This window comes from Plectropomus leopardus, chromosome 5 (assembly GCF_008729295.1).
Source record: "Plectropomus leopardus isolate mb chromosome 5, YSFRI_Pleo_2.0, whole genome shotgun sequence".
In the NCBI taxonomy this organism is placed as follows: Eukaryota; Metazoa; Chordata; class Actinopteri; order Perciformes; family Serranidae; genus Plectropomus; species Plectropomus leopardus.
The window spans coordinates 27,417,439-27,443,597 of NC_056467.1; the positions used below are offsets into that span (position 1 = coordinate 27,417,439).

General features: G+C 39.4%; 2 protein-coding genes across 2 annotated transcripts; both read left to right on the forward strand.

Moving 5' to 3' along the window:
* Positions 1–61: 61 nt before the first annotated feature.
* LOC121943582 (prolylcarboxypeptidase (angiotensinase C)) lies at positions 62–12,459 on the forward strand. Its single transcript, XM_042487142.1, has 9 exons — positions 62–569; positions 5,759–5,899; positions 5,983–6,084; positions 6,298–6,479; positions 7,048–7,205; positions 8,160–8,332; positions 10,176–10,343; positions 10,462–10,649; positions 12,049–12,459. Exons 1-9 carry the CDS (start codon positions 390–392, stop codon positions 12,269–12,271), a joined length of 1,515 nt encoding a protein of 504 aa, XP_042343076.1. The 5' UTR covers positions 62–389; the 3' UTR covers positions 12,272–12,459.
* A 4,378-nt stretch (positions 12,460–16,837) lies between these two features.
* Positions 16,838–18,846, forward strand: LOC121943645 (protein FAM181B). The gene has a single exon (XM_042487221.1). It carries the CDS (start codon positions 17,015–17,017, stop codon positions 17,975–17,977), a length of 963 nt encoding a protein of 320 aa, XP_042343155.1. The 5' UTR covers positions 16,838–17,014; the 3' UTR covers positions 17,978–18,846.
* Positions 18,847–26,159: the final 7,313 nt, after the last annotated feature.

Consider the following 26,159-nt stretch of genomic DNA (forward strand, 5'->3'; position numbering starts at 1 on the left):
GCGTTTTTCGAAAGTAACTCCAACGTGCACATTTGAAACTCCGACTCCCATCAGCCACCGCGCGCGTATTTACAGTGGGAACCATCTGCTTTCTTGTGACCGACCAAACCGGCCACAGTAAAGTTAAAATTAATATTATTAATAAAACGTGGTGAAGCCGTTGAACCTGGTGCTTCCTGTCCGGCAGAGGGCTGCCTCTGCTCTGCTGCTGAATATAGGTCACACGCTGTCTGACAACACCTCTCTGGATTTGCTGACAGGCGAGACTCACTTCCTTTCTTCCTCGGGACAGGTCTCCTCTTCCCAGTGGGAGCAAAGAGAGACCATGCGACCTCATTGTCATGTGCTGAAGATCAGTGTGTGGTGAGCTGTGTTTGACATTAGCAGAGATGAAGGCTGGAGTCAGGGCGCAGGTTTTGGACAGAGCTGCAGCCACCTGCATCCTAACGCTGTGTCTGGGCTGTTTACACGTGATCGCCCTCAAACCCAAACTTTTCACCAGGTTTGGTGGGTCAGCTTACTCAACTGAGACTCCCATCAGCTATGAAACACTTTATTTTGACCAGAGGGTGAGTTTTAAATGTATTTGATTTATCATTAACGCACCAGTTGTCTGTGAAAACTGTATTTTACAGATAAGTTTGCACTGGTCTCTTCCTGTATTTTACTTCTTCTTTTTCTGTCACACCATATAAGGGCTTAATTTAACGGTTTAGAGAAGTAACAGTTAAAATAAATAAAAATTATCTACACGTTTGGCATGAAATAATACAATCAGTAATAATATGACTTAGTATATATACTCAGTATTATCAGATTGCTTTCATAGGCTAATGAAAATATAATCCCAAAAAGAAAAACAAAATGCAAGAAGCAACATTTTCCCATTATATAACTGAATTTGATGATTATGGGGTTATTATAGTGTGCTCACTCTTTATTTATCACTGCATTACTTGCATAGGTGTAAATTTTGGTGGGTATTAAGGTGACAAGTCCCTCTCAATTTCAAGAACGTGTTCATTTGTCCTCCTTAATTAAAACATAAAAGTAGCAGAGGACTTTGACCAAATGTAGGTCATTTTCACCATGAATGATGTAGAAAAGGCACAATTTGATGTATAAATTCACCAGAATGCAGGAAATTAACCAATGCCCTTGATTACTTTGGCTCATTGTTTGCTGTTTACTAATATCAGTAACACTTGCTCTTTCTAAAATGTTAATGCACTTGGTTCTGTAGGGGTTGTTCATGTGTAGTGTCTGCAGACAATAGTTGTTTCCCCCTGGCTTCCTGTAGTGAAGGGAAAACTATCACAATTGGCTCTGTTCCTGCCAGCAGAGCTGTAACTATCCCTCCTGGCTCGCTGCCTAAAAAGGTCTCCGGGGCCTAGTGAATGTGAAACACTTTTACCTCAGGGGGGTTTGAGAGATCTTCATTCAGCCTTTACATTTTCCATTTACTGTTACTTCATGGAAGATCAGATTGCCTGTTGAGTGTATGTAGTGGTAACGCAGCATCACGTTCAGTGACTTGAAACCTGACTCATACAGTCATAAGACTGTGCTTGTGTCTTAATTGGCTTACTTTTCTATTCCTGTCGTCAGGGATGTTATGAAAAGTAAAACAAACCAGTTTACCCACATTTAGAGACTGAACCGGTTTAGTCAAACCTCATAGTCAAAGTCTGTCTTTCTTCATCCCTAAACTTTAAACTCTGTTGAATTCCCTGCTAACTTGGACTTTGGACAGCTTTGCAAGCACTTTTCAAGATCAATGGGTGTAGACATTGGGAAAAGACAATCTAGTCCATAAAAAAGTAAAGAGAACCAATCCCTGATGCTCTTTCAACCAATGCTGTATGAATTATAGTGAGAGAATTAATAAACACTTAAGAATAATACACATTAGTTAAAATAGGTCAGATTTGCCCTGCTTTTGGCTCTCGCCAGGATTGTCTCAGGGAGAGCATCATCAAAGCCTGCAAAAGTGGGAGAAAGTGTACAGGTGTGTTTTTTTAAACTTTAAAACTAGATCTTAAATAAGAGTAGGCGTATTTAATTCCACTACAGGAGAGACTTGCTGTTCTCTGCAATTAGGTGGAAAAACATATGTGCACATATCTGTATTAGCTATCGGCCAAAATAAGTTAGAAGATATTGTCATATCACATATTGGCAAAAATCCAATATCCTGCATCCCTACCCAAAAGTGGTTATTTTGCTTGTAATGATGGGGGAACCTGTTTTGGTGCTACGTATATATGGTACCCGTTGTTTAAAGGTGCTATACAGTGCCTTTGTCAGATACTGCCAGAACCATGAGATGGACCAGTCAGCATGTTGGCATAAAAGATCCAGATTCATGTACTAAATGCTTATTTAGAAACACAATATGTTACATTTTCAAACCTGGAATATTTCTGTGGATATAGGGAGCAGCAAGGTTGAGAGGACAGTGTTTGTAGGCTTTTTTATTGTGGTGTTTTTATTCTTTTCCCTGTAAACTGAGCTGAAAACCAGTAGAAAATCTCTAACAAACAATACTGCTGCTTAAAGGTTTTCTATAAGTTCTTCAGCTTCATTTAGTTTAGTTAATTGGGGAAAGAACCAGTACAGAAACTCTACTCTACTCTACAACTGCTGAGGAACCAGTATTTTTATATGTATATTCATAGAGCTGTAGTGATTTGTTGATTTATCATTGCAGTTATTAAAAAAAGTATTATGGTAAATTAACTATATATAAGATTTGGACTGTTTGTCAGATATAACAAGACATTTGCTTACATCACCTTGGGATCTGGGGAAGTGTTATGATTTTTTACTATTTTCAGATGTAACAAAAATGTTGAATAGATGAAGCAAAAAAATGCAGTTCTAAGCATAATGTTTACAAACTGCTGATATGCACAGAACAATGTTTGGATTAGGAGACAATGCTCCACACCTGGTCCAACCCACGACATCCTGCCTAATCAGCCACAAGGGGAAGAGGACAGAGACCATTTCCTCACTTCTGTAGTCCATTGTCTTCTATGATGTGCTTCCTTTGACCCATCAACAAGAGATCATTTTCTTCTTCTTATGTACAACAACTAAAATACCTGCAATCCACTTTTCAGTACCATTAGTAGCAAGTTCGTATCATAAATAGTATCATAAATCATGTAGCTCTGTTCTACTCTTGCTGTGGGACAAGCGACTGTGAGCAGAGCATTAAGTGATCTAGAAGAGGAAATCCTCTTGACTGCATCTTGCCTCCAGACAATAAATGGAAGTGTCCTTTAGCATCCTCCAAATTAAGTGCTGTCGTTAACCGGCGCTTGTGCATCAGTCTTTTCCCTAATTTCTTTGTTTTCTAGACAGTAACACAACAGATTCAGACTCTTTTCTTGTGGAATGGGTAAAGTTTCTGGTCCAGTGGATGCACAGAATGGGAATTGAATTTCTATTGGAACAAACTGCTTGAGTGCTTCCTGCAGTAACCACATGGTGGCACTACTCATCAGGGTGTGGATTTGTTATGAAACCCATCTCATAGGTTTTGTGATGTGCATACTGAGTGGGTGCAAGTGATACAGTACTCACCAGGAGTTCTTTTTGTGAAACACTATGCATATTCAGCCTCTTTAGTTTGGCATTTAGATCATAGTCTGTAGGAATATTTCTGTTTGCAATGCAAGAGGATTTGGCTTTCAGTAATTAAAGAGTTTCACTCCCAAAATCTACCTTTTTTCAAACCTTGATATGAATAAGAAATAACTAATAAAACAAACAATATTTGACAACTTTAACACTTTGCTCTTAAAATTCAATTCAAAGCATAACACCTTGGATGACCAATATCCACTGATGCTTATTTTGCTGCCAAACTGCTGAACTTTTCCTTTAAACTGTCTCATGGTCCCCTCACACTTAAAAGCACTGCCAAGCACTAAGGAGTCGAGGCTTGAATGAACACATTGAGGCCCCCGAATCTTTTTGGTGTCACTGGCTCATAAAATTGCTGCCTCCTTTGTGTCCACTGAGGAGGGAAGTGAGCGAGGAGGGGGAAAAACAAAACAAAAACATTTTGTATTAAGTGTTGGTGCTGTTTCAAGGGTTGGACAACTCAGCCGCCTCATGGGGCCGCCTGCGCTGTGAAGTTGTCGGTTTCTTTCTGCTTTTGTTTAATAAATAATACAGGGAATATAGCTGAAAGGGGAAGATACCCCAGAATCCCTGAGGTTGCATGAAAGGATATCTCAGAGCTCATCTAAAGTGGAACTAATGTGGAATCCCTTAAACTGGCCCCAACATATTTTAATACAAATTGGGGCTAATTACCCTCAAATCCAACCTGGAGACTGTCATTTCACAACGCCATAGTTGGCACAGGGCCAGGTATCTGAGGATCACGTTCAGCTCAGAGCAGTTGATGTACATTGGAGTGCATGCTTTAAAATGCTGTAGATTGTAACATCAGTAAATCATTGCGACATTGATAGAGCAGGCAATAGATACTCAATACATTTAAGGTGTCAGCTGGAATAACCCAATGCCAAATAGTATCCGAACTTCTCCACGATTCCTACATTTGCCCTTTTTGTACCTAGAGCTAGAAAAAGATGACTCTTTGTATGCTTTTGCTTGTAGCCAATCACTACAAGTGTCCTTTACTTTGAAGGAGTGTGTAGGATTAAGTAGTATCTAGCGGTGAAGTTTGGAGATTGTTACCAGCTGAAACAGCATGAACTCCCAGTTAAGATTCCTAAAATTTTCACTGTTCAGTGGGGTTTTTTTTTTTAACCACAAGTCAAACTATCTCCAGAGATCTCTTCCTCTAAAACAAACTGACCAGGTTAAAACTAACCCTAAACACTAAATAAATGACACTAAAAACACAGAAGGAAGCAGTTTCATGCTACAAATCAGTGTTTCTCTGATGCTGTTTGGCTCGTGGCAGACTGTATGCTACCCCAGCACCTGCTAATATATTCTCACTTTTTTTCTCCATTAATATAAGAGGTAGACGTTCAGGAGTTTTTACCGTGAGACAAATTATCCGCGGAGGTCTCTTCCTCTCCAAAACAAACTGACCCAGTGATGTAAACCAGTAAACATTGAATAAAAGTAGTTTCACCGTAAAAGTTAGTGTTTTTTCAACACTGCTCGTCACAGAGAGGCTGCTAAGTACAGTGGCGGATGCAAAAACGTAAGTGGCCCTACCTAGAGTCAGCGTCTGCTCAATACAGTTCATTCTATGGTGACGAAAACACAGGGAGTCTTATTGTCAGGTGATCATACACTAAAGAAACAAATGTATTATATTTTACTCCATTTCTACCAATATATCCCCCTAAATCCTATACACTGGACCTTTAATATGACAGGTGATTTGCCCTCTGCTTCAGCAGCCACAGCCCTTACAGTCTGTGGTTTGGTGAAGTCGAGTGCAGTGTACTAGACAGAGTTGGTGGTCCAGCATGCTGAGATGCCACCAAATGATGATCAAATGATGCACCCTATTGTTATCAGTAATGGTATCGCAATTTTTTCAAACGATATACCAGCCCTACATGTTGAGTTTTCACAGAAGATATTGAAATATCATGTTTTGATGTTAATTTATTGCACCTTTTAATTAACTTTTGGGCCCAGCTGCACAGTTCAGCTACACTGAGAGCAAATGGGATGTTTGCGATCAGTGTGTGTTTGTGAGCACATTTAAGATTATGCACTAATTTTATTTGGTGTCATGTTTTATTTGTCACAGATTGATCATTTTGGCTTCCTAGAGGATGGCACCTTCAAACAGCGGTACCTTGTGGCAGACAAACACTGGCAGCAGCCTGGAGGACCCATTTTGTTCTACACCGGCAATGAAGGCGACATCACATGGTTCTGCAACAATACTGTAAATATCCCATCTGCTACTTTATATTTATACTGCACATAATCTTCAGTCTAATTTCACACCTGTCATTGTTTTCTCTGTAGGGATTCATGTGGGAAGTTGCGGAGGAGTTGGGCGCCATGCTGGTATTTGCAGAACATCGTTACTATGGAGAGTCCCTGCCATTTGGACAAGACTCTTACAGTGTAAGTAAAGATGCAGTGTTGGAGTACGTCTGACTGTTATTAAAATCTCATATAGGTATGCTGAAATACATTTTTTCTTTCTTTTTTTGGGTTCCCAGCCAATAAGAAATGAACTATCTAATAAAACTATGCCTTGTATTTTCAGATTAGTATTATGCATCATTTTGTAGACAATCTACTCTTAATTTGACTTAATTTGTCATCTGCTTGCAGGACAGCAAACACCTGAACTACCTGACCTCAGAGCAGGCCCTGGCAGATTTTGCAGTGCTTATTCAGAATCTGAAGAGCACTTTACCAGGAGTGCAGCAAAGCCCTGTCATTGCTGTTGGAGGTTCCTATGGAGGGATGCTATCTGCTTGGTTCAGGATGAAATACCCCAATATAGTAGTTGGGTAAGAAATTATTGCATTTTTGGGGGGCTTCAGGTTGGAATTCCCTAATTCATGGATTCCCTAAAAATGTAGCTGACAACTTTGCATTTTTCCAGCTCCTAACAGTAGCGAAAGGTAAAGAAAAAGGTTTTAGTTTAATTACCTAGAAATCAAACACTGGGACTCATGTTTGCTGATTTCTCCGCACACCAAAGAAGACTGAAGAGCAAACCAGGAAACTGTTTAATTTTGGGGGTGCAGCTTTTTTTTAAACAGTGCTGTTTGGCTTCATCACCTGCCTGTGAATTAATGTAATAAACACAGAGCATTCGTTAGAGCTTACACTGAATGCGGTGAATCTGTAGGGTGTGTTTCTTTTTACAGACTCTTGCTCAGAGGCATGGCACAAGTTTGACACATTTGGAATCAGTGATCCATTAACTTCTACAACACTTCTGTAATCACTATGCTGGCCCCGCAAACATGTTACACAAATTACTTAAAGATTGCCCAGGATAATGGATGTGCGGTTTGTGTAATTTGGAAAAAAAAACCTGTCAAAATGGTTTTGCCTCTTATTGTATTTCAGAGCTCTGGCAGCCTCCGCACCAATATGGCAGTTCCCTGGTATGGTGCCATGTGGGAACTTCTACAAAATAGTCACACAGGACTTTGCCAGAAGTGGATATAACTGTGATGCGAACATCAGAATTTCATGGAAGGCTATTAACAATGTCTCTTCCACTGGTAAGTCCTACAGCCATGATGGGTTGATTCATCTTAACTGTCATATTGAAGGAATTATGTCTTGTTTGAGTTACTCAGAATAATAAATGAACAGTGTTATGTATGAGGAGGCTCCTGGATTTCAAGAATTTCTATGTGTGTATTGTCTATGTTTATGCATGTAATTACTGATCTACTAAAGCCTGAAACCAGACAGCTGGTACTAGAACTTGTGTCACTATTGGGTATACAGTCTGGAGCCTCTCCTCAGAGGACAGATTTTAATATACAGATCCATAAAATTTACAACCTGCATAACTCTATCGTAGCTCTTTACTATCCAGCTCAGGTGTGGACAAGAAAATGTGCCTTTTCTATTTTTACACTCTTAACTGAAGAAATATGCTTTATTGAAGTGAGTTGTGCTTTTTATTTCTGTTTCACCATCAGTGCTAATGATCATCATATTATAGTACAAGTAGGCAAGTGTGTGGTGTGTCATTATCAGCTAAAAAACAATTAAACAGGCAAAACCTTTGGATGATTTTAGCCCAGGAGCTTCAAATAGAGAGATGATCATTGTCACCTTGTGTGTACATATGTTGGCTGAAAATCTGAGAATATGAATACCAGTTTCAACAATGAGCGCTTTTGGTTCTGTATTTGTTTATAAGGGTTTCTGTCAGCATGCATTTTTTTAACTGATGTTTCCTGTGCATAGTGTAAATTGATAGAGTATTTTTTCCTTAAGTTTGAGCACCCTGTTGCAATAACCATAATAAGATAATGTCTATTTCATTGCATTCAGCAGCTAAATCTTATTACAAAAAGCCATGGGAGCTGTAATTGCTAAATTCTAATAAATAACCTTTGTTTTTATCTTGATTAAAATGACAGTATCAATGTCAAATTTTGGTACCAAGCAGTAAACATAAATGCAATTCCCATGACATTTTTTGCTCTTTTTTTGAAAAGCGTCTGGTCTTGAGTGGCTGTCTGAAGAATTCAGTTTATGCACCCCCCTTAAAAACAAGAATGATGCTGTCGGCTTCAAGAACTGGCTTCAGGAGACTTGGGTAAATCTGGCAATGGTGGACTACCCCTATGAAGCGAATTTTCTGCAGCCTCTACCTCGCTGGCCAATCCAGGTGAAAACTTCCACATGTAAAATACTATATCTAATATTCAAAACAATATTTTGAACATGCAGCATTGACCAAAAAATGATCCTAAATATGTTAAGTTTTCAAATTGATTTACTTTCAAAGGTCTTTACTTTATTGCAACTTTAAATTTTGTTTGTCTTTGGTTAAGCGCCGGATTTGGCCCGACAGCCTGTCCTTAATTGAAGCGAATGGGTGATTCAGCTGATAGTGTTTGTTGTGGTCTTCCAAGCTTTTGTTTACAACAGCTGTCAATTAACTTCATTAATATTCATAAGGATCTTGTTTCTTTTCGATTTTAAGTATTCTTTAGATGAGCAGCTACAAGTAAGCCACCATTCTTTTCTTCCTTCGTACCAATGGTCCTTTCATTTGCACACTCCGTCAGATCTCTGAGGTGTTCCTCTTGGGACGCTCACATGGCACCACAGAAAAGAGGACATTTGCCCAGAGCAGCTCATGAGGCCATTAAAACAAGCTTCACCACTCTCATTTGAATGAGACTGTCACAAATACTTCACTAGACACTTGAAAAATAATCGCAAAACTTGCCAAAATTGGAAAAAGCCTGCAATCATGTAATGTGACTGATTTTTTTTTTAAACTCTCAACATTACAAAGTGTTCTTTGTTTTTGTGTGAAAGAACTTGTGACAGTATAGCAGCTGTTTTGCAGAGGCTGATTGACTTGATTCAGTGTATTCCACCAGTCACCTTGGCATGTCACGTGCATAAACCAAGCTCTGTTATTGACCCCAACTCTCTGTTTGGACACCTCACCAGGCGCCCCATACAGCAGTCTCACACTGAAACTTTTACTTGTGTGATACATTTTTTTGTATGTTTGTTTATCATTTAGCCACTGAATAGATCTAGGAGCACCATGCCAGGTGAAATAAACACTAAATGGTCATTTTGAGTTTTTTGGCTCCTTGCCTTTAATGTATGCGACCCCTATGGGTGGTTTAAGCGGTTTAGGCAGTGGGTGCAAAGAGGAGCTTTTTTAATGACAAAGCTAATGTGATTATCTGAGTGAGTGTGAGAACGGGGTATTGAGGGCTTAGAGGAGGGAAATCTGTTGGCAGAGATGAATGTATAAGCCTAATCCTATCTGAAAAGTAAGGAGAAGATGCTTTGGAGCAATTGCAGTGTTTTTTTTTTCACGGTATAAATCTTTGGTTGGACATGTCTGTGGCCCTCCTCATCCATCGACCACCAACTCCTCCCCAGCCCTCAGACAAAAGCCTTAGTAACAGACTCCACACTAGTGCAGCTCCCCTCCAACCTCCAAACAAGAAAGCCCAGTTTCTCTGCCTCACAAAGAGTGCAGAACAACAGCCAACTCCACTGCTGCAACCATAACAACACGCAGTGAAATTAAACAAAAGCTCAAACTCAAATATTTATCATCCACGCTATTAAATCCGAGAAATCAACCGTGGTCAAAACAAAATAGTAGTCAAAAGAAAACGTTTTAAATTTACATCATTTACATCATTGGCTTTAAGTAAATGGAAGTTTATTTTCCTCTTCTGCCAAGATTAGAGCCATAAATTTAAGTTCATTCCAGGGAATTTCATATGCAAATCAGGCGCCACCACTTTTTATGTGGAAAAACAGTTTATGGGCCACAAGAAAGCAATCTTTAGTCTTGTAAACAACTCTGATATACAGTATGGGAAATAGATATTTATAATTTTCTCTTTAATGTTATTAAAAATATGCATGCGGCTGTTAATAGCTTTTACAGCTTGCCTGAACTGTAATGTAATCACAAACCTCTAGATAATTATTTTTTGTTTTGCTTATTAATATGTTCCATTTTCAAGGTGGTGTGCAAGTATCTTGCTTTCGAGTCCACCGTGTCTGACTACCAGCTGCTGCACGGTGTGTCCCAAGCAGCAAAGGTCTACTACAACTACACTGGAAGTGCCTCCTGTCTCAACACATCTCAGACGGCAACCGGCAGCCTCGGGTTCCTCGGCTGGTTTTACCAGGTGCGGTAACACAGAGCACAAGCATCAGTCATGTCATACTGAATAAATCGCATCACAGATGTGTCAGTGGACAGCTTTACCTGTCTTAGTGAATATGTGTTCAATCCCTCATTTCTAGGCCTGCACAGAGATGGTGATGCCCATGTGCACAGATGGCGTTCAGGACATGTTTGAACCTGAGGAATGGAACTTCCAGGCCTTTTCTGATGAGTGTAACTCCATGTTTGGTGTCAGGCCACGAGCAGACTGGGCGGGCACAGTCTATGGGGCAAAGGACATCGCCTCTCACAGCAACATCATCTTCAGGTAAATTTGGCTTGTAAAATGTCAGATTTAGGCTCAAGGCTTCTTGATTTTTGGGGGGGGGGGTTGTTAGTGTAGTGAGAGCCAATACAGTGCAGATTTTCAGTGACTTTTACTGCAGACAAATTAACACTATCCACCTGGGTAGCTACAGGAGGTAGACAGATGCATGAAAACTCTAATTAAATAGCACTAACTCTAATGGAGCTCAATCACAAAAACTGAGGTGGGTCTTTTTAGGTTGAATATTAATCAGCAGCGTTTGTGAAGCTGTAAAAAGGTCTTGCAATCAGAAATATAATGTATGAGTTTTTAAAGTCAAATCAAATCAGATGTTAACAAAACATATGCCAGTCATTAAAAAACAGCCCTGACCAAAAGGACCAGCAGTTAACCTTTAAGCCAGTCCATCTGGGGGAATTGACAGATACTAACATACAACTGTAGAGAACTCAAAGTGGTGGTTTAGTCACTTAACATTTAAGTATTTTATTATTTTGTCTACCACATGGTGTTTCTTCTCTTATTTAAGTTTTAATATTTTAGATTTTGAACGAACTGCAAACAACTTTTTGCTAAACATGTGTATAGTGGCATAATGGCGTCCTAAGTGGAGAATGAAGTCACACTCCCTCCTTGTTTATTTTAATTCGAGCTCCTCTGTTCTTTGTTTTTCGTAGCCAGGCTGGCCGCACATGCATGTTAGTGTATGTTAGTCCCTTGTAGTGGGTCCCCCTGGCTGGCTAATTTCTGCCACTCTGCACTGCTCTCATGGGGTGATTACTGCCCATAACGCTGTCCTGTAAGTGTAACGCACACCTTCTGGTTCCCCCTCATGTTAACTCTGTCAGCTCTGTCTGCACTGTTGCCATTGTTAGCACTATTAGCATCGCTAACTCTGCTAGATGCTATTTCAGCTAAGTCACCTTCATGCTTTCTTGTCACTTAAGAGGTGAACGCTATGTGCAGGCAATCCATAGAAAGCCATATATAGCACAGTTAAGTGCGCCTTTTATATCTGTTGCCTTATTTTTAGCGTGACTTTCTGATCATTGAGTTGCTTTTTAAGTAAACTTACATACTTGCTTTACCTCTTGTAAAGCTGGCATAGCCAAGAACATGAAAAAGGAAGGTGAAACATCAATAATGATTTTTATGTTTATTATTTTCCTTGTTGTGTTTGAAATTTGCCTTTATAGGTATTATATGGCAATGTAATAAATCATATCAAGACATGACAGTCCCTAGAAAGCATACCATGAAATGTGATGTATTGGCGCCTGAATCTACAAACATTTCTACCAAAAGTCAACAGTGATGTTATTGTGTGGCTCTAAATAACTGAAATAAATGTAGAAATGTAATCAAGTGTCTGATCATATATTTTCTGTTTTTTTTTCAGTAATGGAGAACTCGACCCCTGGTCGGCTGGTGGGGTGACTCACAACATTACAGATTCTCTGGTTTCCATTATGATTCCTGATGGAGCTCATCACTTGGACCTCCGCTACAGCAATGACTATGACACGCCTTCAGTCCGTGCAGCGCGGGCGTTAGAGGTGATGTATTTTCGAGAGTGGATCGGACAGGCTAAAAAAACACCTCAAACTGCATCAATTCCTTAGTCCCTGAAAGCAGCACAATGTTACCTGACTGGGATATTCTTGATATCCAGGATTGCTTAGCTTTAATTTACATGGTATTTCACAGGGTGCTCTAGGAATCTTTATGCCAAAGTTTGTGCCTTTTTTAATCAGTGTTAGAGATAGGTTTTAAAACATTAAGTACTGACTTTTATGTAAAAATGTAGACATCACTCTTGATTTTATTTTCACTGATCAAATGACAGGGTTTTTTTTTGTTTTGTTTTTTTAAAATCGTGTGGCCATGTTGCTTGAGTATCAGACTGTAGTTTTCTTTGACCTGATAAGACACACTCCATTTCTTTATACCAAATTATAAATTTCCAAGGGCTTCTTGACAGAAAGGTACTCCATTATGAGAAGAAAATGAGACCTGCTTCTGATAACAATGCTGTAGTATAAATGTTTTTCTTTGTTTATTCATCTAATCAGACTATCATCATCAAAAGACTGGATTCTCATTTTGTTTCTTCTCCAATGTAAAGTTTGCCAAAAACCCATTTAGGCCTCTCTGCCTTCAAGCAAGTTGTTTTTTGTTGTCAGTCAGTGTTACAATCGGGGATGCATTCTGGGCTGCAACCAATCATAATTTTCATTGTTGATTAATTTGTCAGTTATTTTCTTGGCTAATCGATTACATTTTTGGTGAAGGATGAAGGACTGAAGGATGTTCAGTTTACCGTCATAGAGGAGCAAAGAAACCACTTAATAGTCACATTTAAAATGCTAGAATTATACAGTTTTGACTTTTTTCTAAAATAATTCAGCAGTCAACCGATTATGCAGTAAGTTGGCAATTAAATACTTGACAACTAACCAATTAATCAATTAATTGTTGCAGGTTTAGTTTTTCACATCTTTAGTTTCATATGTATAATTTGGTTTCATCCTTACAAATTGACACCCCTTTTGATGTCAGTCTTGTTGTTCCGTTGTTGTCATTCAGCTGTATTATTCTCTGATAATAAGTGTATAATGTGATATGCTTCCAGAAACTTAGTCTCAGGAGAGGAGTTACAGCTGTAGAGAAGAGTTTGTCACCAAATCTAAAGAAAATTCTTTTATTAATATTATCTTCACTGAGTGTATTAAAGTGTATTAAACTTGATTTGTTATTGTTCACAGAAGAAAATTGCCTTCCTCACCTTTTAAACCGTCTATTTATGTCGTATACCACCTTAATTTGATATGCTGTCATTCCCAAGAAACACGTCTTCCAGTGAAACTGATTACAAAGCTACTAATGAATTGTCTTTTGATCGTATATGGATGCACCACAGCTCTGTCGAGCATGACTCTGTCATGTTTTAGAGAGACTGAGGCTTTTAAGTTACTTCCACCTAGCCAGAACAATTGCATGTGGCTGAGATTTAATAAAAACCCAATCGGAGGAGGCCAATAAAGTGAGTGGTGGGAGATTATTGCAGCTACGCTTGCTGACCTCACCCCTGCGGACTGACCTGTGGGATTCCCCCTGGCACGCATTCATTCACTGCCTGCCATTAAAGCTCTAAAATGTGGCACCGAGGCTGCCCATAGACTCTGGTTTGTTCCCCCCTGCTAGTAATATTATTAATACAACTCCTGGGGTGCTGTGTTTGGGAAGGGTTGATGGAAGGTTAAGAGTGAATTGGTAAGTGGATGCAGGAATCGACAGGGACCAAGAAGCCCTTTGTAGTTGATGAAGTCACAGTTTTCTTTTTTTTTTTTTTTTTGTAAATGTCAAGGGAAAAATCTGAAGACTGAAACACTTAAGAGCAATGAAAACATGTCTTCTTGATGTTTTCTTTGAACTATTCTGGGCAATTCTCTTCCTCCTCCTCTTCTTGCAAAACTTTCTGACATGACATGACTTTGTGAAGCAGATGGAAAACATGTCCTGCACTGGTATGTGGGTTGATTTTCTCCCAGGAGACACAAAACCTTAACATTTTGTCACAGGCTTGACTGGACTGCAGACACCCCAGCAGAAAGAAACATAGCTAAACATGGGGGAGGACAGGGTCTCCGCCACTAAATGCCCTCCTTAAACTTTTCTCAGGACTTTGAGAGGTCATTAATTTTGCCAGCCTTTTCTAACTCTCTGACACCGGCCATCAATCAAAGGTGTTATTAGTATTCTCTCGACCCCAAACTCTGAACATGTCCCTGCTCAGACAGGGACCACACACTAGTAGGAAGAGATTAAGGCTGTGCGTGTCACATCACGTTGCACCGAGCACCCTGCTCCATTGGGGCTGGGTGCTGCTGAATAAGTAAATTCTCAGGGACAGAGGGCGTGGTGGTAGTGTTTAACGATATCTCAACAATATGGATCTGTGTACTTAACAATTTGGTTGTGGGAAAGGGCACTGCAGATTACTAATGATTTTCTCCAAATTAAAATTCCCCAAAGCGCTAAACATAATGAGTTTTTGAAAATTCAATCTATAGTTTGACCTCTGTGATTAAAATAAACGCTGGTCCATAATAGGAATTTAAAAAATAGCTTAACAATTAACCTCGCACTTAATGTCTTGAGAGTGGAAACAAGTCTCTCTGTTCATATATTTTTCTGAGCGAGTCTGCCACAGCCCATCCCCTCTCGCCTTCTCAGTCTTAATGCAACAATAGAAACTTGTTTCCGGGATCTGTGCGTCAGGCTCTGTGATGTGAATGACCCACCAGCACAAAAGCCAAAGCCCCGAGACTGGAAAAAAAGGGGGGATATAGCTGCCATGACTGTGATGATGTCACTTTGCCAAAATTGTGCTGCTTGCAAAGAAAAGGAGGTGAAATCACGTTGGGCAGGCGATAAAAGCTTAGTGTTGAATTTGTGAGATGTTGTGATCAAACCTCCATTTTCTTGTAACAGCAGAAATGAACAAAAATGTTTGAATTTACAAACATATCTGACTATGATGTGAATTAAGTCCAAAATACACAGAGTCTCTGTAATCCCCTTCATATGTATTCTTGTTTTTTTCTACGCCAACTATATAAACAGAAAAATATCCTTTATTTTGTTACCATTTGTTGCTAATAGATTTCAGTTTTTCTGGATTCCTTTTCAGTCACAGACTTGTGTTGGGCCACAGATAATTAGATCAGTGTTATCACTTTCACTGTCCCTTTTCTCTCCGGGAATTAACATAAGAAAGATTTTTTTTTTGAACGGCCCCACTCCCTTGCTGCTTCAGACTTTTCTTTTCATCCCTCCGACTCTAAAATGAGTCACTGCCTCACCTCAGCATGCACTTTTGCAAGAGTAGGGATCTCCTTATAATTATTCAGCTGCAGCATCTCTAAAATAAGAATGATAAATGAAGGTTTAATGTATTCAGACGGAGGCTTCTGCATGCTCTGGTAAACAAATAGCAAATATACGCAGAGTGTGACAGCTAGTTACACATTTTTATTGTATAGTTAAACTATGTCTAACAGCCCTTTCACTCGAAATTCAGTTGAAATTCCACTTAAATTGGGATAAGTGCTGGCAACATAACAGTCTGGCTCTTGGACACATCCTCCGTTGTATTCACCGCTGGCCAAGAAGCTTCCTGTAAATACGTTATTGTTTACAACAGAAGTTTCATACCCAGGATTTCTTAAGGTCAACATTTCTTCTGGCACACTGAGCCTGAACTGCACTTTATTCCCCTTTAATTTAACAGCTCCGGCAGCTTTTCTAGTTAAATCGACTGTTCATTATTGAGACCCATTTTACGAAGGGGCTGTGAGGTGCAATTTAATGAATCTCTGGCACAAAGCTCCCTTTCACTGCCGGGCGAAGAATAGAGGCTATTTAGACCCTGTAGGGCTTTATGTCAAAGGCAGCCCATAATAGTTGTCAGGCCAGGGCAGAAATTCCCACTGGCCTGGGAATGCACTAGAAATCAACTTTTGCCATGAGCAGATTAAGACACAAGCAAGCAGTTGGGAAGATTCTCCCAAATAGTGGCATCTGTTTGGGCACAAAGATTTTCCCACAGAAAAGGAGCCTTTCTCAGCACTATATAGCCTCAGTTTGAAAGTTGTTGGGTTTTTTTTTTCCAGTGCTTAATTAGTAATTAGATTACAAGTTAGCTTCTATTTGATAGTCCAGACAGGAAACACATAAATAGGAGTGATGATTGAAAAGTTGTTTTGAAAAACGCACTGATTATTTGTTAGAATCTTAACTTGAAATAATACTTACTTACTTAAAATAATTTGGTTTAAACATTGCTTTTCAAATAATTATTTGCAACAAACAGATCTACTTTTAAAAGAGGGATTTTTGTATAAGATTTTTGTTCAGCAAAAACAGTTTCCAGGATTTTAAAGGCTTTTCTGCTCACTGTAACAGTAATATCCTCTGTTTTCATGAAAGCATTTTTGGTTCAGAGCACACACAAACAGTTAAACTGGAGAGGGAGAGCTCTGACAGAGGTTATTGTCTTCAACTCAGCAGGGAATTTCAGACAAATCCCTCTTAGATGCAGGTGGTCAGGCACAAGCAAAGAGTTAAGTCCTGCGGTCTCTTTGCCCCTCCTCTTTGATGTTCTGACATCATCAGTCCCCCCCCGAAAGATCTCCTTGCTTTCCTCAGAGCCCGTCACTTCTACTCTGGGATGTTTACAGGAACTTCATGAGCAGCATCAGGACCAAGTGTTTGCCAGAGGGAAAAAGACATGCTCTGAAGAAACTTTTGGTTCAGGGATCACAGTGGATGCCACAGGTGTAGCCGCTGGGCTCAACAGAGTAATGGCTGTTCAGACTGCAATCATGAACCCTCAGTTCATGAATTTCTGCTTCCATGGTTCTGTGATGGAGTACGACATGGAGAAAAGTCTGGATGGGAGTCTCCTGGGTGAGGCAGAACATGACGAGGACTACAAAGAGACCACTAGGGACTTGCTGAGCTTCATAGACTCAGCCTCCAGCAATATCAAGCTGGCTCTGGACAAGCCGGTGAAATCCAAAAGGAAAGTTAACCACCGGAAGTATCTTCAGAAGCAGATCAAAAGGTGCACTGGCATTATAACACCAGGAAACGTAGCAGAGGTCCCAGTAAAAAGACAGGGATCCCCCCTGGCTCAGCCCAGCCCTTTGCAGAGCAAAACTCTACCCAAACGTGATGGGGTCCAGGCCAACCTGCAGAGCAAGAGCTTGGCAGCCCTCTTCAGCCCTGTGAAGGATATAAGAGGTGAAAAAGCCAAGAAGCCACCCCTGAGGCATCGCAATCTGCCCCCCTCTTTTTTCACTGAGCCTGCCAACTGCTCCAAAGTCAGCTCCACATCTGGGATGACGCTGAAGGACTTGGAACGAGGCAATCCTGAGGCTGCAGAGTTCTTCGAGCTCTTGGGGCCTGATTATAGCAACATGGTCAGCGACCAGGACCTTTATCAAAGCATGCCTGCCAGAGTGCAGCCAGAGATGGGGGTCCCCGATCCTGCTTCCTATGATGCTCACCATTTAGTCGGCGGTCTCCTCTACTCTGAGCCTTGGACTAGCTGCTCAGGACCCTCTAAGAAACTAGGGGACAGCCTACGTACAGGCCCAACCCAGCCGCCTGTCTACTGTACCTCAGAGGCTGCCTCTGGGCCCATAGAGGACAACGCACTGTGCACTTTGGCCTTTCCAAACTTCTTCACAGACTGCTCCATACCTCAGGTCACTTATGATTTAAGTGGTGGTTATAACAGAGCTAATTATTCATCTCTATGAGAAACCGACAACTCTGTTCTTAGAAGTACTGATAACATGCAGATAAAATTGCTGTGACAGGTTTAACACTAGTCTAAGAGAGTTTGATATTACTGTATTTGTTTTTCTATTGTGAAAGTCATATTGCAACCAGATTTAAATGTTTAGTATCATCCCATCTCAACAACAATGTGTGTCACAGTGAAACAATGAACTTTAAGTGTTGTCTTTCATAAAAAAAGTCCAAAGCTGTTCAAATAACTGGATACTTGTCAACATCTTACAGTTCTGTTAAATTGTTTCACATCATTTTCCTTATCTCAGGCAATTTGCTTATGACATTCTGTGTCAAAACACATCTAACTCAGTGTGTGCTTCATTTTTGTTAGCAGAGTATTTGAATATGTTCACTAAGATGCATCTCATCAGTTTGGAGTTTGTTAATTAAGTCATTTCATCACAATATTTTCTTATTTCACCAAACAAAAACATACAAGTTGCAAATAGTTGTTGATTTAGTTCACTAAACATCACTTAAAGATAGAAAATGAGATTATAGAGCTGTTTGTCACATTTGGAAAAAAAACCAAAACAAAAAAAAACACAAAACATTTGGATAAAAAAACATGCTGCAACAATCTTTCAGTGAGGAACTTTTTGTTCTTGTAAGTAACTGCTCTGTGTAGCGATGTACAGTGGGGGGGGGGACTCATTTTGATGAAGTGATAATGACAGCAATGTGTGATGCCATGTTTGTTTTACAACATTTTACAGCTCAGAAGTGATTTCCAACTAGCAGAGTTGCCACTCATATCCAAATTGTTGGAAAAGCCTTAAATGTATCTAGCTATTGTGAGATGACAAAATAAAGCTGGTCTTTATTACTGCGATAATAGTGTCTGTTTTTGTGTGAATCGCTAATAGTGGATGTTGACGTGTGATTGTCAGAATACAGGAGTATGCAAAACAAAATCACTTGAATCATGTGCATTTCTCAAATATATATTTCTACTGTATTTTACAGAGTTGAGCTGTATTAAGGTTTCTGCAATCACAAAAAAAAATGGCAGTGGCAATGGCATCAATGGCGTGTCAATAAATAAAAATAAAAACTCCTGTACCTCCTTTGGGGATCATCTCCACAAACTGTTGAGTGTTTTAATAATCAGCATCTCAAAATCTGTTCTTAAAGACATTTGATTGATTCTTTCTTGTTCCTAATTGTTCTTATTTGTTAAACTTTTTTCTTGTTTGTTTTAATTTTTCCAAAATTGATTTTCTTGCTGTTAGACGCAGTTTGATGCAATTAAAAAAAATTGTGTTTTCAACCAAAGCTAACAAATTTAAGTTGTACTGCAGTGCTGACATGTTGACTTTGTAATATAGGAGACAGGTGCTTTTATTGTTCTAGACACAGAGTTCATTTGAATTATGTAGGATGTATAATTCACCCTAATACTCATATAGGTTGCTTGAAAAGACGACATACTGTATGGTAATTGCATGCCAACAACTGGACCAATTTGACTTCCAGCCTCGTTTGTGTGGATCATAGTCAAAATGGTAAAAGAATAGCCTAACAATTCAAGGGAGTAAAAAATTGCTATTTATCACTTTAGCACATTGTTGAAAGAATTCAGTGTGCCATGATTAATCTTACATTTCCTCTGGGACTGAGAGCTATCTGGTAAACACCCTGTGCGACATAAACACCTCAAAGTGTTGTGAGATTAGAAAAACGAAAGTTCATGTAAATGTTAAACCTCTTAACATCATTACCCATAATTAACTTTTCAACAAACATATTCTTGTTTCCACTAATGAGCAAAGATGGAGGAAGTGTGACATTCAAGCCAATTAAATTCACACATTTAACTCACACAAAAGTCCATTGGTACATTTAGCCACTAAATGTATAACTATGGGCATTGTGCTAGCACTTTTCGAAGTTCATTCATTTCCTGAAAGTCTACTTTAAACTTGAAACCTCCCGTAACCTTTTTGCAGGAGATCTCTCCCTGGAGGTTTAAATACCATGACCCTGCTTACATCACCCTCTGCTGGCTGGTGAAGGTTCATTCATTTACCCTTAAACTCAGAGGCAAACCTCATTGTGGTGCAGAAATTCTGTCCTAATTTAAAGTCTGCATGGTGAACTCTTGAACATACCATAGGCAAAGAAAAAATATTTTACGTATGAGCCTGTGGTCTAAATGTTACCATTTAAACTACAGTTTAAACATGTCAGGCATGGGTGGATTACTGACCTGGCATACCAGGCACCAGCCCAGGAGCCCAAGCTAACATGTGACCACAGACAGATAAAAAAACACCAAAAAATGATGTGAAAAAAAAGTTCATTTTGTTTAAAAGGATATGAGCATCCTGGTCTTATTAACAACACAAATACATTTTTCTGTGATATCCATCTGTTTCAGCATTGGTTACAAACTATTGGAGAGGAATTTCAAATCAGTTTTTCCAGAAAAACAACAATTTTAGCTTTTCAGTTGACTAAACGGGCATCATCTGGCCCAGCACCAACTTCCAGTGACACATACACACATTCATATTGAGCTTTGACCAGCAGTCTTCAGTTGTACACCACTTGGCAGCTCAGATGGAGTTTGCTGGGGGCTAAGTGCCTTGACTTGTTATTGAAGAGCAATTTTCAGTATTTTCTACGATTGATTGGCCCATAACTCACTCTCTCCCTCAATTTTCAGTCAAGAAACAACATAAAATGGCAGAGCACCACAAATATGTCCATCAGAGTTGTATCCTCAGGCCTGAAAGCAGTTCTTAATAGTCACACTAGATGGCAGTAATGTTCTATTGAAAGCCCAATGTCCACCACTCCCATTCAGACAGAAAGGCACTTATATCTGATGTATGAGATTATGTATGAAATTGCAGCCTTGTGCCTTTTCAGATGTCTTCCATAAAATGAATCTGTTCTGAAGTTATTAAGTTGGAGGGGAATGAATGCTTGTAAACTACAATTTTTAATCTCTTAGTCTTTTTCACAGTTGTTTTAAGGATTTCTGCTCACCAGTGTTAAGATGCTTACCCCGTAAGCGTATTATATGATGGCGTACATATTCATTGTAATATATGCTCTACTTTGAAGCTAATATTGTCTGCCAGGCATTTTTCTTACCTCCTACCAGCTGGCTTTGTTTGTAGATTGGTCAATGCTACTCTATGTCGTATGCAAGACAAAACAATATCTGGCAATTTGCAATACAGCAAACTACACACACAGAGGCACATAGATTTCCTGTCCCTGAGTTGACACCAGCTGATACATTCAGATTAGGCCCTACTGATGGAGCCACAACTGTATCCTGCTTTGATTTATGGCACACTGTAGATGCAGTGTTTGTCAAAGCGATTAACAAGATCTGTGCTGGCGCAGACCTGAATAACAAGAGCGAGACATCTCAGTAAACTAGATAATATACAGCATAGTTTCTCTAGCATGGTATGTGATGTCCTACAATGCAAAAAAAATGGACACACAGATGATATAATGTGTTGCACACACATATTCAATGAATGAAGGAACATGGTAAAAACACAACCAGTGCTGAAATCAACTCTACTGTAGAAAAGTTATAAATTTTAGGGTTGTTTGCTTCATAGTGCTACACTGGAAAATTGAGTATCCATCCACACTTGCCCTCTCTCTGACCTTTCACAGCTAGTCCTCATGTCTTGTCAACGCCACCGGGGTGGAAGCACAGCGCCAGATGAAATCCATAAGCCTTTGAAGCCTGTCTCAGTGGCATGCAACGTTCATCTATGAGCTCAAGTCAAAGAATCATTTTAAAATGTTTGTTTTATGGAGGGCAAAGAATTCACATGTAGGGCATCGAAACACGGCATTATCTTAATTAATTGCTTTGCAGGAATATTACAAATTACAACAGGCTTGGCTTAATAAAATAGACCGACTTATGGTTTCTGCTGATTATAGTTTAACCCTTTGAAACCTAAATTGTCTTCACTTTTCTTGTTCTGTGTTCAGAAACCTTAGCAAGTATTTAGACCTATGAAATCTCAGACAACTGGTTTCCATGAAGGTAATGAGCAACTTGACAAGAACTGTTCTGCAAATTGCAAGCAATTATAAAATCATTTTTAATGAAGCTAGGGAAAAATGACCGACAGAAGTGACAGGATTATTATTATTATTTTAAGCACTTTTTTCACGTTATTTCCTTGTTTTGTTTTTGTTGTTTTTTTCGTTGACTTTATTTTTCATTGTTTTTTTCTTCTAATTTTCAGGTATTTTTCATGTACTTTCTATAACTGTTTTGCTAATGTTTGGGTCATTTCTCTCGATGTTGCTCATTGCCTTTAACCTATATTTTTGATAGGCGTCAAGCCAATTTGCTCTGGTCTCAAAGGGTTAACTGCCTGTAAAGATTACAATGCTTGAAAGTTGAAACGTGCCCACACAGCGCCTGTCAATTTGCTATTGATGTCTCCAGATAGGTCTTCTGTAAACGCCAAACTGAACTTTAAATCCTCAACTCCAGAGATGTTATTTAATCACAGAGGGTGTTGTAGGCTGCTTTCCACCTGTCAAAGACCTCCTTATGTAACCCCTTTAAAGCTGTAAATAAAGTCAGTGCAGAAAAATATGACTTCACACCGCATTTCTCACATCTTGTATTGCAAGGCTTCAATATGTGACAGCAGTTAGTATCTGCGAACATGAATTTTAAATTGATAATGTATCCATACCTGATCCTTTTTCCTGTCTATGGTAGTGAGATTACCCAAAAAGACAATTTACTTACAGCACAATATATTTCCTTCCATATGTATTTCTTGTCTCGCTGATTTCCATATAAGTCTGCATTCATTTTCAGCCGCTATGATGCACTGTTTTGCTCCTCAGGGTGTTGTGGGTATGCTTGCTTACATCTGTGTATTTTTTGTCAGTGTGATAACAATTGCAAGCTGTGCACATGACAAAAGTCTTGGCTAGATTAAAGACAATACTGCAGGAGATTTTTCATCTCCAGCAGATGCTACCCATATTGACAGACACAACTCTCTCATGTAAATCACATTAATAAATATCAGTCTAAAAGCCATTCCCTGCGCAGATGACAGATTTTAATAGATGGAGTCGCTTCTGTTCGGATTCTAAGAAAAAAACAGTTCCTTTTACTTCAGCATGATTAAATGGACAAACCTGAACTATCAAAAGGGATCTAAAAATGCCAAATGAAAATGTCACTACAGATCTTATGCCTTAAATTAGGGGCTGATGATAAATTCCAATGCTTCAGGATGCTGAAACTATTAATTTTTTTGTCATCTTAGTACATGGTGTTATACTTGAAGAAGTATTTCACTGCTGGAAAGGTGGTCTTTTCATAAAATTGGACTGTCTATGCAGTAAACAGATGTAAATACTTATGAAATGTGTGCTATATGACCAAAGAAAACAGAGAAAATGGGCTGTGGCATTTGTTTTTGCTCAAGATTTAGAAAACTTACAACTACCAATTTATGTTCCCTTAATCAGGTGACATAATGCAAGCTTATTTGTCTCTCCACAGAAAACAATATGGCAGCTGGCAGGTGACAAACACTCTAGTGTTGCAGCTGAACTGTAAGCAAAGATATGTTTCTGAAAACATTTGAGGCAAGAAAAAGGCAGGCCTCTTGTTTACAACCAAACAGTCCACTACAGTGGTCTGAGGGCAGTTTAGGTGAAAAACAGGCAATATAGTAAAAATAATTTGGTTTATACTTATGGTGGTGGTATCCATATAGGGAAATGTGGAAGTACAACCTGTAGTTTCAGCAACAGCCCTAGAGCCAGCAAATATCCTTTGGATGACGTGAATCAGCAAATTTGAGAGATTAGCAGAGAGATCTAGGCACTGGTAAGATGGAGGGCAGTTTACCACAGTTCTTTTAAACATAGTACCCACATTGTTATGATATAAAGCTGGTTGAAAATCGACAAAGTAACCCTCTAACATACAACACAGAGTTGTGAATCATCTAATAAAGTAAAACTGACCACTTTATTGTCAGTGTAAACCAATAAAAATATATAATTTTCTTTTCCACCTGAACATTATCTGCTGAGTCTCTTTCACTGTGAGCAAGCCATCCATCCATCCATCCAAATTTATACTGCTTATCTAAGTCAGGGTCATGCTTATGTGAGCTGAGTATCCAAGGCGTGTTTTTTGCCCAAACATCCTCTTCAGGTTCCTCTCCTCATAGTTGGTCATGCTCCACCAGAGCCAGAGCCAGAGCCAGAGCCAAATGTTGGGCTCCATGACAACAGCTAAACAGAAGCTTTAACACACTGAATATCTAATATCCCTAAACACACTCTGTCCAGCTCTGGGCCCCTTGAATTATTCAAGATTGCCCCCACCAAATAGTATTTCCTCCAAAGAGGGGTGACTCTGGCTTCCTACCAAGGTCAACTCCTATTGATGACCCTCTCCATCTTGTCGATTTCTGCTATTTGTCACTCACTCCCGAAAGCATGAGGCCACAGGTGAAGGTCAGAAAGAGTATAGACTAATCAAAGTTGTATATTGTGCCTCCTCAGTGCTCACATTACTAGCTAATACTCCTAAATGGAAGGTAAACTCGAAACCGTCTTACAGTTGTCATAGCAACATGCTCTCTCACCTGGATGGGGCAGGTGACCGTTTTTTTTAAGGGTTGAACCACAGACTCAAATTTGAAGGTTATGATCAGCATTTTGATCACTTTCTGCTGCAAAACGTTCAAGTTCATAATAATGTTGATGGCTGACATTAGGAGGATGACATCATCTGCAAAACAGCACCATTATTTTATCACAAACAGAGCATGTGCTGCTGCTGTACATTGATTCCCCAAACTTGTCAAAACCTGTCTTTGAATATTACAAACAGGAAAGGGGACAGTGCGTAACTGTTGGAGATCTCAGCACGCCATACTCTGGCAGCACCTCAGGGAACATGGTCATTAGCCTGTTCAAATCCTCCAAACAGATGCAGACAGGATTTGCATATTCTCATAAGCCCACCGATTATCTTCATGAGGCTAAAAAGTGTGTCCATTTTCCATAAGTGAGGCAGAAATGTGAGGTTTCGGCTTTTTCTTTTGGCATTGGCCTTCTGTGGATAAGCCGGCAGTGTAGGATCCTTATAAACTACTCAGGTGACAGCAGCTAGCACAAAGACAATTTCAAACATATGAACAATTAGCAATGTCTCTTCTAATATGCTGCAGTCCAAGCAACTGTGCACTGCCTGATGCCTTGCCCGAGTGCTTACAGATAAAACAAATCGTGACTGCTTATTTATTTGCTTGTCTGTCTGTTTTGTTTCTCTGCTGTATTCCAGCTCTGTGTGGAAGTGGTTGGTGTTAGCTGCATGAAAATGACTTTGGGCGGCAATTTATGTCCAGTAGCTCAGTGAGCCAATTCCATCCAGATACTTCCAACAACAAAATCAGTTGTGGAATGGATGATACTGACATTGTTTACATGTCATCTTATAGATGTCCTGGTAAACACCATGTGTCCTCCAGCCATTAGGCTAAACAATAATGTCAAAGCTTAATTTCCTTGATAAACTATTATCTTGTGATGCATTTTAAAATATAAGAAAGAAAACATAACAGAGTTCTTTTATATATTGAAAAAACAAATGTGTACATAGCAAGCAGTATGACAACTGTTACATTCAGACTCTCTGTTCCTCCCCTCAGCCACATTTCATTTCAAAACTCTTGTTGCTATTATCTATCTATCCACCAGATGCCCTCAGACTTCTCCACCTGCAGTCACCTGACTCTGCATCCAGCCACTCCCTGCTGCCCTGGGGCATGTTCAATCTGAAGACAGTCTGCTACACTTTCTGAATCGAAGGACATGTTTCCTTGAAATAATGTGCAACAGGCTTTGAGGTATGTTTTCTCTGATTTGGTGGGAGTGTAAGAAGTGATACCCAGCAGTGGCATATATATAAAGCATATTCTAGTGGCTCTTTGCTGATTGTATTAAAATGAAGTGAAATGAACCCTGCTGTATTAAAAGGCAGTGCGCTTGCATAACACAACAGGGTGTTCAAACACCACTGTTTCTGTTTAACATCTTGCAAAGAACATTTCTTACCAAGTTGCTTATTGCCTTTTTTTCCAATGTTTTTGAAAAAAATCACACCAA